We start from the raw sequence: 18,369 nt of genomic DNA, 5'->3' as shown, positions 1-18,369 counted from the left end.
GCGGTTGCTCTATTCAAAGATGCGATAGTCATTGTCCTTTCGGTGGCACGAGAATGGCTTCTTTTTAGGTACCCGGTATCAATCGTGATTCGTGAGTTTGTGGGCTTACTCTGTATATCAATCGTGAGTTCGCGGGCCTACTTTGTGGTTGTTACTTTGTTATCACTTTGTTCTCGGTCGCGGTGACGTGAGCACGCGTCGACGCTGCCCGATGATCGCGTGACGTCACGACGCGCAGGTTACCTTGCGCATGCGTCGCACACCAGCCCGCGGCAGACCCGGCAGACGATCGCGCTTTGCCGAGTCACCGACGCGGCGGCCGCGATCTAAACAAACGAAACCACGAATACAGACGAACGAAATTGACCCGCGAAAAACAAAAATATAAAATTACGTCCGAGAAAATTAAACTAACTCTATGGGAAGTGTGTAGGAGTATATATAGTAAAATTCTATTACCTAAAATAATCTTTCGAATATATCTAATAAGTCTGTGATTCGCGAAAGAAGTCTGAATTAAATATTTGAATTTTCCTTTGAAATAAAGTTTTAACTTTATAAAAACTTATTGCTTGATAAACGTTGCAGTTAATATTGTAATCAATGATAGTATAGGAATGTGTTAAAAAACAGTTCATTGACCCGAGAAAAATAAAAACAAAATTTTGAAATAAATATTTCAGCTCTCCATACTAAATTACTTTGTGAGAAGTGTTTTCTAAATAAAATAACGTTTGTGTAATAGTAAAGTGTGTAAAAAATTCTATAAATAAAGATGTTTTGAAGTGAAATGGAACTTAGGTGTATTTTACCGTGTACCTAATGCCAAGTTTGCCTAGAGATCCAGAACACTATTAGGCATCTGTATAAATCATGTAATTATGTTAGAATGTCGAGTAAACAAACGGTCTTTATCTGAATAGTATTTACCTACACGTTGATGTGAGATGAAGTGATAAAGCATTTTCTTCTGTACGATATTTGGATGATTCAAAATGGTTCGCGGAAGATTAAGATATTCTTCTTCAGATATGTGAGTATTGAATTCTTTAGAAACTTCTACCTCAATAGCTACGTTTAAATCTACATAAAGTCCTGTTACCATTCATCCGATAACGTTAACTTTGCACAGTTGTTGTTGGGACTTGCGGGAAGGTTTCTGACATAGTTGCATCGACGATGTACAATAGTTGACGCGTGAGTCAATACAAAAGCAATTGCTGGACATTGGCTAGTCTAATTTGATTTTGAAATGAAATTCTAAAATGAACCGTTAACGGTATTACCTTCAAGTTCAAATAAAGAATTTTCGATGTTTAAAGTTGATCAATCAATCACAAAACATCACAAAAAATTTTTTTTTATTTTATTAGGGGTTCATATCCGAAGGGTGCTCTATTACTAAGCCTCCGCTGTTCTTCCATTTGCATCTGTCCGTCCGTCCGTCCATTCGTCCGTCTGTCTTTCAGCGGACTGTACCTCATGAACCGTAATAGGTAGAGAGTTGAAATTTCCATAGAATATGTATTTCTATTACCGCTTTATCAACATACAATAAGAATTTCAAAATGATCGCCACGAAAATGAAAAAAATTAACAAGTGTTACTGCTTGTACGATGGTACGGAACCCTTCAAATGCGAGTCCGACTCGCACATGACCGATTTTTTTGAATTACACAATAAGTTAAATGATGGTAGCAACGTGAACAGTATGGCAACATTCAAATGATGGCCGCTTCCGGTCCCTGTCATTATTAGTAACTTTATTTTCGTTCAAAGGGTATTGAACTCAGGTGAATAAAAATAAGAAGAGAGTATAGTGATGAAAACCACGTGAGTTTAAGTTTTAGTCGCTGTATAAAATGGTTAAATAAACAAACAAAAAGCAACTCCCTGAACATAGCTATGTTTTTATGTGGATGCACCGTTTTTCAGCATTGGCTATGAAAAGCTTTAAATAAATTAGCTGTTAAATTGGTATACTTTCAGTAAGCACTTAGTTGAATTGCAGACCGTATTAGTGGGTAAATACATAGAATATGGCATCGATATTATCATTTTGCGCCAGTGCTCCATTTAAATGTAAAATTCATTTGTTTTCCCATCTAGCCGAGTGCGACTCGGTAGAGCATGCCGACTCATTCATTAGTAACCTACCTATTGTCATTGAGGTGTCATTAAAAACCAAGGTCGGACACCATTGGATGGACAATTTTCCGTTTATAAACATGATTCACGGTGCTTTAAGTTTGGCCAATTTTTCATCGCAGTTTGTAGTATGTACTTACGTACCTATGAGCTTATATAATTTTTTATATCTGCTTTTGAACTTCAGTACCTAAAGCTTTTGACATTGCCAATCATAAACTTTTATGGGCGTCATATCTTTATAGGAGTGGAAATATTATTATGATTCGTAATTCCTTAATACATTATAGGATAGGTAGGTATAATTTTCTAACAGAGAGTCATACTATTATATTAAGTATTTAGGTGTACCTATCTAACTACTTCAACTAGCTTTCAAAAAGGGCTGAATGGGGCAATCTCCTATCACCATTTTTGTTCAAAATGTATATCACGTACTTATAGTAAAGAAAGTCTAAGGCACCAAATTCAAAATAAGATAATGAAAATCTCCAACGCAACGATTTGAAACGCTCTATATTCCAAATCACAGTACAATAACAGAATCATAAATAGAATCATAAACAGAATCATAAGTAAGGTAAGTACCTACTACCTAGATACCTACAAATTGGAATACGTTTATATTATTTTCCACCAGTGACTTTTCATTGTGCCATTTCGTATCTCAAATCTTCATCTCAGGTTGCCGCCTACACTCTCGTAACATGCCCATTCTATTCATAAACTCCATTTTATGAATCACTCCTTACTCTTCAAGTCTTCATACAGCGTCGTATTAAGAAATATTCGTGCGATTATCCAATTTATTTATCTCAGGAAATATTTAACGTTCTTCACCAGGGCTCCTGTTACCATTCTGTTCTTGTGTTACCTTTGAGGTTGTTACACTCTTTGCATTGGCATAAGTATTATACTTCCTACAGTTTCTCAGTACAGAGTCGAGTAGCTCTACTCTGTACTGAGTTATTGGTAGTTTTTTCTTAGTATTAGGTAGGTAGGTAGGTTTAATGATGATTAAATAAAGTTTTACTGAATTTTTCATTTTTGGGAGATATTTGGGAAATTGTTGTATTAAACCGGTAAATAAGACCGGTTCTCTATTTTTGTAATACGTAACTATGGACTATTCATCACACCATATTTCAGTAGGTATCAGTGTCTTTCCTAAAAAATCTTCAATAATCTTGCATTATCAGCTGGCATAGTCGGATTTGGTAGCCAAACCAATGGGCCACCAAATTCGACTATGTCAGCCGAGAATAGTCTATGATCACCATCAGTCGTTAGTAATTCATTGCTTGAGTTTTGTAGGTAGGTAGTGTTGGCAACAACTCGTTCTCACGTTCGGTGTTGCTTGGTGTTGGTGGTTATGCTGTGGTCGTGACGTCAGAGCCCCCTCCATCGAGACGAAAAAGATGGCGCTAGGGCGAGGACGTGGCGTGCAACGACAAGCTTCAGTTGCTGTTTGCGTTCCAACCGATTCACATTGCATTATACGGGTTGATTTTACTATCTGAGACTTTAATTGTTTACATCAGAAGTGTGTAGTAACTTACGCTTTGAGGAAAAATCGGTCGAAACGCAAACGTACTTTTCTACCTAGAGGTCTTCAAGTGCCAGGACACCGTCGGCCGCGATGGAAACGTAATAAGGTATCTCGTAAAGATACCGAAACTGTGAGTACTTTGAATAATTATTAAAGATTAAGTGAATATGGTTTAAATTACTAAATCGTATTCTCAAACTTTTGTATAGTCAGGTGAGATAATTCGTTACTAAACTAAGTTGAAGGTATCAGCTAAAAGTCTGACACGATTTAATATTGCGTACAGTCTATAAGTGATCCTCGTGGGAATAGTGATCGGTAAACGCAATTGTCTTTTAGTTCCAAATTCAAAGGAATATGTTTTAAAATGGTTAATTTTTAGTTTGTTCGAATTTTATTTTGGAACTAAATGTTAAATTCACGTTTATCTCAACTTTTTTTTTCGAACAAAATATTATTTAAATTATAGTGGGTCAATTATTATAGTAGAATCAGTAATATACGTCCTTAGAAGATAATAATTTAAAAACGTGTGACTATTGAGCTTGTTATTTACATAGAAGTTTTTATAATAAAAATATTAAACATGTGGGTAGTATACGTGACGAACAAGTTAAAATGTTATCGAAGAATGTCTTAGGTTAGTCAAACTTCACAAGCGAAATGTTAGCTCAGATATAAATCATGATAACCAATCCCGAACTCGTATACTGAAATGAAATGAAATTTATTTATTTGCTGAATATCAGTTGTTGAGTTAAAAATTATAACTAAGCAGCGACCTTCATATTCTACTTCATAAGCATGCAAATATTTAATACTCATCAGGAATAATCCGTACAAATAATCCTGATGAGACCAAAAAGTGAATTAATTTCTATGGTAACATGTCTCTTAATTAAATGTCAATATTAATATTATAATAATAAGTTATTATATTAATTGTAAGTAAATGTTACATAATATATGGGGTTAAAAAGTGTATATTTTTGATACATGTCACGAGGCGTTTAGAGATACCGGAAGTAGTTGTCCGCGCATATCAAAATCGTCAGTAAAGGGATTTCAGTTTAAAAACATTTATTTATCAATAAAGAGCATAACAGTCCTTTTAAATATCAGGAATTACAGCTATTTACATTTACAATGGTAGGTACTTACGCACATGATATCAAGTATCCATTTTAGTACTTCATATTATCTACATTGAATAATTGTGTGGGTAAGTAATAACATCCATACGTTTACAATACTAGTTTTTAGGGAAGTTTTCGTAATTGTTCTTCTTTTAAAGCATAATTGGGAGTGTATATATCCTGTTATTATTTTCCTGATAGGAATACAAGTTTGAAGCGCGTACGAGTGACTTATATTTAGAATTTTCGTATCTTTATAGAGGTAATTCTTTATTCTTTCTTTATTTGCATTCATGTCTTACATCATAAATAAAAAAATATCATAATATTACAACATGAAACCCCGTTGGGGCGTTGCAAAGTAAAACATATGTAAATAATCAAAGGTAATATTACAATTCTTATGAAATATGAAATATGAATAGCAAAAATTATGAATTAATTATATGGTCATTAAATAAAAATAAAATAAAAAGGTCACATATAAATAAAGACTATGGGAGTTTTCAAATTATGTCCTATTATAATTAATCAGACTTTAAAAAAAAAAAGTACTTACAAATAAAAAGTGGTTAACAAAGTTATTACAATCTTTTTATATCGTATTATCGTATAATTGAGGTATATTCATTCAATAGTTCATGCACACTGTAGTAACATTTTTGGATTAGCCATTTTTTAGTTTTGTTTAAATATTGTTTCTTTTGTTTCATCTATTATTATTGCTATACAGGTTATTTAAATCAGTAAATATTTAAAAAAAGAGCGTTTGTTGCAGTTTTAAATAAGTACTGTACAGGTTTACCTTAGTGCTACCTAAGTAAATAATTAATTAGATAGATAATAACTTTAAATTATTACAGTAAAGATTATTTACATATGAAGTTTTAGTTTTATTTTTTTATATTCTGCGTGATCATCGACATAAGCATCCCCTTTTCGATATAATATTCAATATACAATAGAATAGAATAGAATAGACTAGACTAGAATAGAATATGATATAATATAAAAGAATAGAATATAATATAATAATTCAAGTAAACTTTTACAAATGCTTTTGAATCGTCAAAATAATTTACCATGCATTACAATATGATGTTTGACTAGAGCGTTATAATATTAGGGCGTACTTTTGGCATACAAGATGAATAATTTTACGTAAGGTTTCTATTTAAAGATAAAGCTGATTTTTTTTGTTGATACAAGGGTTTTTAGCAAAATTACAAAAAGGTAATAAAAAAAAAATGTGTTAACATTCCTTTTGATTCAATTGCGTTAAGCGAATTTATTTTTAGGTTATAGGTATGTACCTATTGGGTACTAGGGAGTAATAACTTGCTTGGACGGAATGTAACAGAGTGATCCGATTTGGTTTATCCCCGAGAAAAGTAATGTAATAGTAGTAGACTCGTATACACATTGACCTCTGAAAGCATTTTAGCTATTTTTTGTACATCCAAACAGAGAACCGTTTTGTATACATGTACAAGTCAATTAGATTGAACTAGAACGAAGGTAAAAGGATTGTACATTATATTTTAATAAAATAGACACAGACAGACTAGTAACGATGAAAGTAATATTTCTCTTCAGAGTTAGAACTAGTGCCTGTAGTTAGTCTGTTCAATTCAAAAGTTTTGTTGCATTTGTTGGGTACCTGCTTCAAAAACAAATAATAATTACGGATTGTGGTGTGTATAATATGATAATGAAGCTTTATTTAGTTTGTAAAGTTATAGTATATCATTAATAATGCAAATTAGAATAATATTAAAAAAAAATAACTATGATTTATGTTGGTAGTTAATACCTAATATTACAAATTTGGGTAAAAGCTTCACATTTGCGTTGAACAAAGAAATATTCTTGTCCGGATAGCTAAGTGGGTATTATTAACTTGAGAAATTTTCATTAAAAAGATTACAATAAGAGGGTAGACAAATGCAACATTTTTATGCTCTCAGCTGCAATTCTGTGCTATAATCAGGACGGGCCGAAAATAATAAAGAGTGACAGTAAGAGTATATTGTGCGAATAGAAATATTAAATAGCATACAGTGGCAGTAGATGAATTCCCTGCGCGAATGGACAGATGAATGAGTTAAAAAGAAAGTCTTGGTTTTGGCAGTGGCATGCATCGGTGTCGCTCATAATCCATGACTCTCTGTTTATCATTTTTAATTAGCCTAATAATTATTTGAGATAGCGTAATTTAATATTTGCATATATGGAATATGAAATACCAATTATTATTATTGTTTGATACTAGAGTAATTCATGAATTAAAATAGTTTGTGGGTTATAAGATTATATTTGGTGACCAACCCTTGTAATTAATAATGCAGTGAACTAGTGAAATCATTAATATAACTGCAGTTAAGATATTGATTAGTTTAAAAAGTGATAGTTTTAGTATGATAATAATTATTTAAAGTTAACTTTGATAGCACCAACTTTACAATCAAATGATCCGTTTATAATAATAAAGCATTGATAGTTAAAATAAAATGGATGAGATCAAATATGATTCTTATGAGATCAAATCACTTGTATTATGGTGAACTAGGCACCGGTGATCCCTTGCGTGGATGCGCGGTAGATAAAGATAGTGTGGTGATTGCATACGTGGATGAATAGTGTCGGAGCACTGTGTGGGTGCACGATGCTATGGCATTGAGTATGTGTTCAGAATTTAGTAAAGAATTTTGAGATTTAGTAAAGAGGTATGATCTGATTTTAATCGTGAGTGCTAATGCATTGCTTCTTTAAAGAATATTCATGGAGTATTAAAAACCGTGTTGGCAAGGCTACCCTGTGTATTATGTTGAGTAATCTATTTAAAATTAAGTATGTATAGCAACATAATTGATACAGCGAGCCGTGATAAAATTTTGGAAGATTAATTAGTTGGAATATTGTACCATGAATATAAAATATCACATTGGAATACGATGCTTAAACTTGAAGGCGAACTTGGTACGCTTAAGTGAGTGAAATGCTCTTTAAGTGCAAGTGGTCTTCAAGCGATCTTCTACGATGCTTGACCTTGATGGCGAACTTGGTACGCTTAAGTGAGTGAAATGCTCTTTAAGTGCAAGTGGTCTTCAAGTGGTCTTTTATAATGCTTGGAACTTGAAGGTGAACTTGGTACGCTTAAGTGAGCGAAATGCTCTTTAAGTGCAAGTGGTCTTCTAGTGGTCTTCTATAATGTTTGGAACTTGAAGGTGAACTTGGTACACTTAAGTGAGCGAAATGTTCTTTAAGTGCAAGTGGTCTTCAAGTGGTCTTCACCAACTTGGTACGCTTAAGTGAGCGAAATATTCTTTAAGTGCAAGTGGTCTTGACCAACTTGCTGCATTTAAGTGAGCGAAACGCTCTTTAAGTGCAGTTGGTTTTCAACTACGACAAATCTGGTCCCCTAAGTGTGGCAAAGTCCCTTTAGATGCGGTTGTTTTGTTCTTTAAATTGAAAGCTGTTGTTGTGATGAGTGATAACGAATGGACAATATTCCCGGATCTTACGAGTACATAGTGGAGGTCTCTTGTTAAGTTGCGAGCTGTCGTATGATTGTTAAGTGATAAGTGACAATGAATGGGCAATATTCCTTAGGAAGTTAGGAAGGATCCTTACAAGTAGGTAATGTGAATCAGGTGTTAACGGTTGTTTATTTTGCAGTAATTTTATCCCGACTCGTGGGGTGCCCGGGGCGGGCACCATGCAGCATGGCCGTGTTGGCAACAACTCGTTCTCACGTTCGGTGTTGCTTGGTGTTGGTGGTTATGCTGTGGTCGTGACGTCAGAGCCCCCTCCATCGAGACGAAAAAGATGGCGCTAGGGCGAGGACGTGGCGTGCAACGACAAGCTTCAGTTGCTGTTTGCGTTCCAACCGATTCACATTGCATTATACGGGTTGATTTTACTATCTGAGACTTTAATTGTTTACAGTAGATACAGGTTGGTTATATTATGATTATTTCGGCAACCATTATCATAATATCTCTTCACATTACGAATGAACGTATTCACAGTCAGTCAGTATTATTGACTATGCCACATCGACTTTAGATCACGTTGACTCGCTTCAGTCTATCTTAGGTAGGTATATGTAATGCGATCGCAAGGTGTCGTATTTCCCGCGGTAAAAATACATGTCTTTAGCAAGTCCTTCGATATCGGATTTAGCTTACTTAGTTACCTACAGTGGCCTCAAGGCTCATACATGTGTCGTTCTACCTACGCGTCGAAGCCTTAAGACTTGTACAAAATATATTTTAAGCGTTAGAAAAACCGAATAAAAATAACAACGTTAGGTTTGAATGATTCGTGAGATAGCAGATTAAAAAGTAAGGCTAAAGTTTTGACCTGTCATAATGTTTAACGTTGATGACTGTAAAATTAGATCAACGCACCACCTCCCATCGTTCATGGCTCAATCAACCTCGCAGTTAGGACTGAATGTCGGGACCCGGGAGGGAACCATCAGTTCCTTGTACATATAATTATATGTAATTCTCGTGGCGGGGCACCTTCTTGATTCCGTATATACTATTTTTTATCTCATCCTTGTCCATCACATTCACTCACTTCCTCAGAGCCTGGAGATCACTCTCACATCCCGTGCCTCCTCTATGGTTCCATTATGTTAGCTCCCAACCGCTTCATCATATTTTGTGCCATGCGTGCATGGATTTCCATAGCCGGTTGTAGATCTCCGTCGATGTGACGAGGTCTGTGTAGAAGATCAGTCCCGCTTCCCCACATACGATCCCGTTCAACATTGTGGCCCGGAAGTCCTTGCATATAGGCACTCCAACAGATATCAAATTAGATCAGTAAAATATTCAAAATTATAGCCCGCCCTGATTCACATTTAATTTTGATAATGGAGAGAGCACATTGAGAATCACATCATTCAAGTTTTCAGAGTGTAAAGACTGAACGACGCATGATGTGCGCTTATTTAGCAATGCGTTTGAATGTGCAGTGCAGACAGGACACGCCAATTGGCCTCATTTCTCGCCTCTCTCCTCGCCATCACCACTCTCATCGCCTGCCTACTGCCTAGTGCCTACGCAAAGTGCTATCATATTATTTATTTTCTCTAATATATTGTACAGCATTGTTTCTGTTTGCCTGCCTTTCTCTACATAATTATGCTAGTTTTGGAACTGTTTTTAGCTACATTAGGTACCTACACTTTGTCTATCTTTTCGAAATTTATACGTAGCTACGAATTGAAATAGAACGTGCCGTTCTCCCTCTTCATCTTTATAACGAATTCTTCGAAGTCAAGTTACTTGTGATTTGTGAATGAATCGCAAGGAGCGGTTGACCCAGACGGAGGGCGCGGCGCAAGACCCCGGCGAGTGGAAGTTCCTTTAAGAGTCCGATACCCACAGTGTTCATCTATTGGTTGACGACGATGACGCTGATTTAAATGAAGTAAAATTACAATCTAATAGGAGCTAAAAAAGGGGAAATAGAACGTACCTATAGGAGAAGTAAAAAACCGAATGAACTTCTGAAACTTTACTGGTATTATAAAATCATGAAACTTTGATTCTTGGAAATTCAAGTTTTTATTTAGTGATCGGAATCATGAACTTTGGACTAATTTTAGTACAGTTTTAGGCCCTTTTGCTTGGAAATGAGTTCAGATTTAAAGAGGATCTTGCTCAAAAGTGTAATCACTCCGTTTTGTTCGCCTGCTCCTCAATTATAATCTAATTAGGTATAGGTACAATAAAATGTTGAGATGGCCACAGGAAGCTATGTAGACAATACCGATTGTCATAATACGGTGCATATAATATGCTTGTCACACAGTGTTCGCCATGTAGGGGCACGGACCCTGCGCAAGCCGATGCGGGCTGAGGCAAATGGGCGATTGTGTTGGGAACCTAATTCGGCGATGAAGAAATATTTTGATGAAGGACTTGCTTTAGTTATTTGAAGTTAGCTAATATAATATTATGAAAGTAAGTAATGGTTTCAATGCGACAATAATATTATAATCTATATGTTAATAATATGTACTTAAGTATATTATTTTAATATACAAGGTGTTAGATAATGTCCGTAACATTACTATTAGCTACCTGAGTTAAGGACTAATATTATGTACCTACCTATAGACGTAGTTAACTACCAAAAAAATGATGAGCCGCGTAAGTCGAAGCGTGTCAAGTGGGGAGATACTAGGTATATAAAATGAGGACTTATAACCCAAATTTGCAATAAATTGATTGATTGATTGATTGACTTAAAGAATTTACTCAAAACTCCAATTTGACAACCCTGTAAACAGCTGATCGTGGAAATAAACTCATAAAAACTTCTGTAAACTGCTTCTATGTGAACTCAAAGGACCGTTTGGATGTTTGTCAAGTAGCATTCAAAGACAACGAAATATTCTATGGCTCTATTTCGTACTACATAGCATACCTACCTCCTACCTCATATTTTGTGTAACCTGTTATCTATATTATCAGGCTGTAAGTATATCAATAATCTGTGATATTGTTATACATACTATATTATGATACTATGACGATTAATTAAAAACAGACATCAATTGCTGATTCTTATCTTTCACCTAACTAGTCTGACAGAGATAACATTCATTGCTCGTAAGCTAAAACAATAACGTCATGCGATGGTATCGTGAGAAAATAATGTTGTTAGATTGGCCCGCTAATTAAAAAAAATGTGCGTGTAACCTCTATGCACAGTTGGGGTAAAATTAAATGCACACGGAATTCCATTTTTAACCCCCGACCCAAAAAGAGGGGTGTTATAAGTTTGACGTGTGTATCTGTGTATCTGTCTGTGGCATCGTAGCGCCTAAACGAATGAACCGATTTTAATTTACTTTTTTTTGTTTGAAAGGTGGCTTGATCGAGAGTGTTCTTAGCTATAATCCAAAAAAATTGGTTCAACCGTTTAAAAGTTATCAGCTATTTTCTAGTTTTCTTGTAGAAAAGAAGGTTAGATAACCCTTAGGTTCATAATATTCAAGTGTCAATTGACAAATGTCAAGCTGTCAAGATGGACGTTGCCTAGATATACATAATTATTTATTTGAAAATGATTTGTCGGGGGTGTTGAAAATTTTTAATTTACACTTGTTAAAGCAAGTGATATATTTTAATTGATGAAAACTCACATAGCTCCGAAAAGTTATGGTATGTCCGTGATCGAACTCCCGAATTTCCGTCTGCCTTCTCTTCGGGAGGATAATTTCCATGAAAACTATTATAGGTAGGAAAGATTCGTTATAATCAAAAAGAAAATCATCGAATTTTGAGGGGGACCTGGCATCTTTTAGGGGTGGCGACCCGTATAGGATGCCAGGTTCCCCCTTCAGTTTGAGGAGATACTTCTAAGAGCATAAGGGGTAGGTACACATGTGGCAAAAATCAAAACTACGTTATTAAAGTATTTCGAGGTTTTATTCTTTTACTTAAATCGCCTGGACTAACTAGGATACCAACGCTTCAGCTCGATGTTGAATTTTTACTGCCGGGTATGGTACTCCATGGTTTTTATGCCCTTTGTAAACCGTTGTCGTGTATGTTTCCAGGCCGGCGATGGGCATGGGCTATGGGAGCGTAGGGCTGCAGCACTCGCGGTCGGCGGTGCTGCACGCGCAGGTGCCGCCGCACTACCGGCCCGTGATGCCGCCGCACACACTGCTCACCAGCGCCTCGAGCGGCAACGTGCCGCACGCTGCGGTGAGTGTGGAGTTGTGGACCCTATTAACCTGTGTGATTACTAGTCATGTACCTAACCTCACACCAGCTTTGTAGACCCTTCAGGCTCAAAATGTTCTCATAAATTATGAGAATTCAACTTTTGAACATTATGAATCTAATGTTCAATTTGCAAAATGTTGAGTTTCAATTCCCAAACCCCGTAGTTTGTCAAGCAATCCAATGTATGCAAAAGCATTGTACACCCTTATACCGTATCTCCAGGTCACACTACCGGCGAAACTGTCGCCTTACAAGATCCCCATTGCCTAGGTATTCCCTCCAGTCCTAACACTATCACCAGCTAGATCAAGATGACTCTGACTGTAAATATTTACTGGCATCTGTCATAGATACCTAATTGGATCAACGATCACTATTAGTAACTAAAACCAGAAAATAATCAAGAAAATGATATTGCATGCTGATAAATCACGATATGATGTTATTCCAGGCTGGACCACGCGTGCACTTCAAACTGCATCCGCAGCAGATCATCAATGAAAAGAAAAAATCGCCGCCTTCCTCTCTGACAAACGGCAATGGCAAAAACATCAGGCCCCAGTCCTTTACGCCTGGTCTTAAACGCTCTAAGTCTCTCACCTCAGCTGATACTCTTGCCAGTGGAATGGCGGCACTAGGTCTGGCCGCCGATGCCGGAGATCTCGGCAATTTTCCGCCAGAGATCCAAGAGTGCATTGACAAGGCACTGGAAGGTGAGAAAAATGGTGTGTAATCCTTTTTTGTTTTTCGTCTCCAGCACATGGTGAAGGAAATTGGTGTAATGGGAGGTAGAAATCTGGTAAAGAGTTTGCTTAAGTATCTTATTTCTCTTTTGGTCAATTTAGTTTCCATGACATTTACAGAATCTTGCTTGTGAAATGTGTAAAATAGAATATATTTCTTCATTGTAAATATGTTTCCATGGGTCCTTTTTGCCAGAAGATGATGCCAGGGATATTGGTGAGATGAATAAGTTGCGTATGCACCAAATTGTATTTAGCTTGGTCACCATTGGTAGCGAAATTTTCTGCCTGTCTCACTGTAAAATAATGTTTTACCTACCTATGCTATGCACAATGCTTTCGTATGTCAGATCTTGTGAAAACACCTGCACCGGTCCAAAGAATTTGTGCAAGGAACGGGCATTTGTTGGTAACTTATTGGTCCAATCCATTCAGGATTAGTAAAATCCAACTCTGCAAGCGACTGTTCGATGATTACCACTGCTTTATCCAAAAGCAGCCCTGCTGTGCCCTCTAACAGAATTGTGCAGTGTAAACTGCCTTGTCGAATCAGGATAACAAAAGAGTTCTTTCGGGAAGGACACGTCTTACATTTTTACCGGCTTTCGAGTATAATTTTATTACCTATTGTATATGTTGGTTTAGCTTACCACAGTTGAAAGTTAAAATGACACTAAAAATACTAAGTAATTTTGTTTTTAGGCCCTATGTCCTCCAGTGAGGCTGAGGCTGTTTACAATATTGCGCCATCCTCAGCTGTTTTTTTGTGTATTTTGATCAAATGATAATTATTTCGTTGACATTCTACCGAAGCATATACCATGAACTGTTTGATCAAAAGATCCACTAAGTATAATGTATGATGTTGTGTTGACGTAAATGTTCAGATCCGAACGCGGTATGCGCTCGCACGCTCATGGACGCAGTGGGGCACCTGGTGTCTCGCGCCGTGGAGTCTCCTCGGTACGCGCTGCCGGCCGCGCGCCGTTGCATCGCGGTGGTGGAGCGCGAGCAGACCGAGACCTTCCTCGAGTCGCTGCTCAACACGTGCCAGCAGTGGTACCACGACCGCGACAAGGTAATGCGATGTTATGCTGACGCAAACGCGGCACCTCATGAACGCAGTGGGGCACCTGGTGTCTCGCGCCGTGGAGTCTCCTCAATGTAGTCCTCCAAAGGGAAATCTTGAATTCAAGGTCTAGATTTAAATTTATTAGAAGATGTAAACCAGACTCACACCTCAATTTTTGTAAATTGTTGGAAAAATTCAGGAAGAATTGAGATTATTCTGTTCCTCAAAAGTTTGCCTTTAAGATTTTGCTAGATGTGTGTCCTGCTCTTTGTTTACAGTGTTTTTTCATCTCAACAGCTTTCCCCTTATCGATTCTCTCGGTTTTACAGCTTCTAGGCACAATAGTGGGCGGAGGAAGACCTCGCCTTATGGCGTTCCTCTCGTTTCTGCTGGAAATGTACTGCCAGCTGCGACGACGCGCGATCCAACGTCGCGGTAACAGCGCGCCTGGGCATGTGCTGTTGGCGCTTATATGCAAATGCTGTGAAGACTGTATCCGCCAACCGGTGCCTTCGCCTAGTGATGTGAGTATATCACCCCGATCTTTCTCCTGGTTCGAGTCTCTTACTCCGATAACTCAAGGATGTTTTAATCATGCAATCTGAGTGCCGAACCAGAATTGGATGTCGAACGTGAGTTTTACAAATATTCTCTGTTTGTTCTTGTTCACTATCCCATACATTAACGACGCTGTTACAATCACTGAGGAGCACAAGGAAGCAGATAGTAAGGAGGAAGATGGAAGCCCTGATAGAACCCCGTCGCAGTTACGCTGTAGCTGTGACATCTTGGGCATAGAAAGGGGAGAAAATGTCTAGAAGGCGCCCCGAGAACACGCCAAGAGCAAGTACCGGGAACCCTTCCCTGATTCAGATCATAACCGCGAAGTTAGTGATGGATTGTTGACGCTTTGAGGATTTTCTACTGTAAGGACCTCTATATGATATTAAAAGGATAATACAGGGCAAAACTCAACTCTACTAATTTTTATTAACGTAATTTCATCAATGCATTAAAATATATTTAGTTTGGTGTTGACTGTTGAAGATGGCAACTTCAGGATCACAAAACTCATCTTTCACCGTATTGTACTTATTATTATCGTATCGTATATCGTATTATAATTTTCATTCTTTCAGACGGAAAACCTGTTCTTCGTGCTGACATACATCGGCCGAGACCTGGAGACCCAGCTCCCTGGCGACCTTGAACGCCTGCTCTCAGCAGTACGAGATGCCTTCATCAACACAGCGGCCGCTCCCTCCATCCGCCGCACCTTATTGCAACTAATAGAGCTGCACGCGTCACGCTGGCAGCTACCGGGTTGTGCCGTACTGTACTACTACCCCTCCTCCAAGTAGAGTCACGTTGTATTCATGAACAGACTGTTGTAGGTTTATGGTCGTTTGGTATTCTACCTGGCTTAAAACGAAGGTTCTCGGTTTAAAACGAAGGTTTTCAATCGTTTTGCCAACATTAAGGGGTTTTCCACAATTTTCTTTGATTGATGTTAATGTCGCATCTGTGCTCAGTTCTCCCATCTAAATTAAAGGTCTAGAAGGTTCCATATCAACGCATTTTTACAAATGTTCGTCTCCTAGTCCTCTTGAAGAAACTTTTCTCATGGTTCCCTCTTTATTACTCTAGTTAACTTAGAACGAAATTCCTCCATCGAACATCCTTTGCTGTTACTCTGTTGAAATAATAATATTACGAAGTGGTTGACATATCTATAATACGAGATTATAGTCAAAAATTCTCGTATCTATACGAGATTTTTAGACTTAGGTACTACGCAAAGCCAGAACCTTCGAGAACTTAATCTACTATGCTTTGCCGACATTGAGGGTCACCACAGAGATGTAAAATATTTCTTTATCAAACAGTCTGTTCGTGAAAATTATAGGTCATTTTATAGATCAATCTAAGTAATTGATGTAACTTGTAACGTTAGACGATTTAGGTATGTTATCATTTTAATTTTGATAATAACACCTAGGTAGTTAATTGTTTTATTTAAACTAAACCCTTAATTGATATTAATTAAAATATCGTAAAGAATACGGGAATTAATAAAATGCCTAGATATTTTAACTTTTAAAGATGGTGACGGCTTTATATTTGTATTCTTCGCCAATTAATAAGTGGTTTCTGTTGAATTAAGTGATTGAGTCTAAAGGTGCGTGCACATCGGGCCAACGAGAATAATCAAAGTCAAGTCAAAGTTAGTCTTTTATTCAAAATTGGTACCAATGTACATTTTTTGACTTTCAATCGTTGAATTTGACAAATGGCCTATAACAAAACATGCTCGACCTTCGATCATAATATTGCTCTGATTTAATGTTCAACTGCAGACAATGAGTAACATATGAACGAGTTACGTTGGTCCTCGAATCTGTCGCGTTGCAATATGTTCAATATTGACACGTGCAACACGTTGGACTGGTGTGGGCCCACATTATGAGGATAATTTTATTTATGCAACAAAATTGTACATGTCTTATGTACATTATGATGTTTTTATTTATTGTTTTAAATAGAGAAATTGCTTTGTTGTAATAATAAGTAATTAATTTGTTCGCTTGTAGAATTTCCAGCGTTCAGCTACCTACCTAAATAATAACTACAGTTTCAAAAAGGTGTATTTGATACTTGTTTAAAATTTATTGAGGTTTAGTATAAAGTATTTTAAAATAAAATTGCCTATTCACTAACTAACCTCAAATAATAGGTGTTCATTGCCGTGTTTTAGTTTAGTCAATATTTTCTATCTGGTGTTTCTACCTAGTTTTATGTTAATAGACCTGAAATCATTGTAATGTATTTTGTAAAATTTTATAGTGGCAATTTATAAGTTCCTATACGCGTATTATATTATGACTATCTATCTATAGAGCTGTAGTTATAATCTGTTCGTCATATTTTAATATTAATAAATGTAATAGTTAATAGGAGGAGGGGTGTATTAATATATTGTGTATAATGTTCATGCATGTTAGTGTATTTCCGTGGCGTAACAGTGTAAGCATCTAAAGTCCCTGAAAAATTATTTTGAGGCGCTTCGAGTACTACTCGACTACTTCTTAACTAGGTCATAAGAAATTATCAGCTAAAAAATTCGAATAATGTATGAAGCAACTGACCAAATGTTAACGAGGCCCTCGAGGCCCCCACTAATCGGGGGCCATGACCTTTTGCGCGCCATGTCAAAGTTACGCCACTGGTGGATTTAATACCTATACAGAGGTTACAAGCATTTCTAGGCGAGAGTTTTGTTCCGTTTTGTTTTCAGTTGTGAATAATCGTTATTTTCGTAGTGTCGCGTTAGTTTATTACCTACTGTTAGAGGTCAGAAAAATAATTATTTATTTAGGCAATGGTTGCCATAAGCTCATATCAAGCGAAGCGAACACTGCGTTTTTTCCGCATAGTCTCTGTTTTGAAGATAGACCAATCCCAATTTACAATCTCTCAGCAAAAAATCGCAGTGTGTGCAAAGCTTTAGTATTGTGCCTTAAATATGTGCAGAAGAAAATTTACTTGTATCTTTTAGTTATTAAACTAACGTTAAAGTTTTGGAAAAACGTTAAGTAGGTACCTATATTTTAGAAAGTATGAAGCTATAATATTAGAGAGGCTGCACACTACGACATTTTCACGCGCGCCGTGTAAGCGCGTTAGACGCAACTTAAACGCGCTGCGAACGCGACAGTCGCAACCTCGACACACGTGAAAATGTCGTCATGTGTAAAGGCAAGGCACTTAGATTTAATTTTCTCTTAATTTAATGTTGATTTGTATCAATGAGCGATATAATGCCTAAAAGTATTAAAGCAAAGTACGTGTAAAATAAGTAGTTGACAAATCAGCGGTGTACATTACTGTACGATTTGCGCGCATAGTACATCGTGCATTGTAGCCTTTGTCGTAAAACTAACCCTAGATTTTTGCCATTTTCAT

General features: G+C 36.8%; 1 protein-coding gene and 1 long non-coding RNA gene across 9 annotated transcripts in view; one reads left to right on the top strand and one right to left on the bottom strand.

Moving 5' to 3' along the window:
* Positions 1-17,987, top strand: part of LOC123872420 (CBP80/20-dependent translation initiation factor) — a 44,443-nt gene extending 26,456 nt beyond the window's left edge. For 6 of the 8 annotated variants that reach the window (XM_045916692.1, XM_045916691.1, XM_045916689.1 and 3 more), the window contains 5 exons: positions 12,420-12,570; positions 13,043-13,304; positions 14,222-14,412; positions 14,736-14,930; positions 15,546-17,987. In XM_045916692.1, the coding sequence (XP_045772648.1) occupies positions 12,420-12,570; positions 13,043-13,304; positions 14,222-14,412; positions 14,736-14,930; positions 15,546-15,767 (1,021 nt within the window). In that variant the 3' untranslated portion in view covers positions 15,768-17,987. The remainder of the gene's footprint in view (positions 1-12,419; positions 12,571-13,042; positions 13,305-14,221; positions 14,413-14,735; positions 14,931-15,545) is intronic. The other 2 variants (XR_006797473.1, XM_045916690.1) reach the window with 2 other exon arrangements.
* On the bottom strand, positions 720-11,654 carry LOC123872439. The gene is made up of 3 exons (XR_006797476.1): positions 11,644-11,654; positions 10,366-10,369; positions 720-819 (listed from the first exon to the last, which is right to left on the bottom strand). It is a non-coding gene; the product is annotated as an uncharacterized LOC123872439 (long non-coding RNA).
* Positions 17,988-18,369: the final 382 nt, after the last annotated feature.

The sequence above is a fragment of the Maniola jurtina genome, chromosome 15 (assembly GCF_905333055.1).
Source record: "Maniola jurtina chromosome 15, ilManJurt1.1, whole genome shotgun sequence".
NCBI lineage: Eukaryota > Metazoa > Arthropoda > Insecta > Lepidoptera > Nymphalidae > Maniola > Maniola jurtina.
This window is presented reverse-complemented; position numbering and strand designations above follow the sequence as displayed.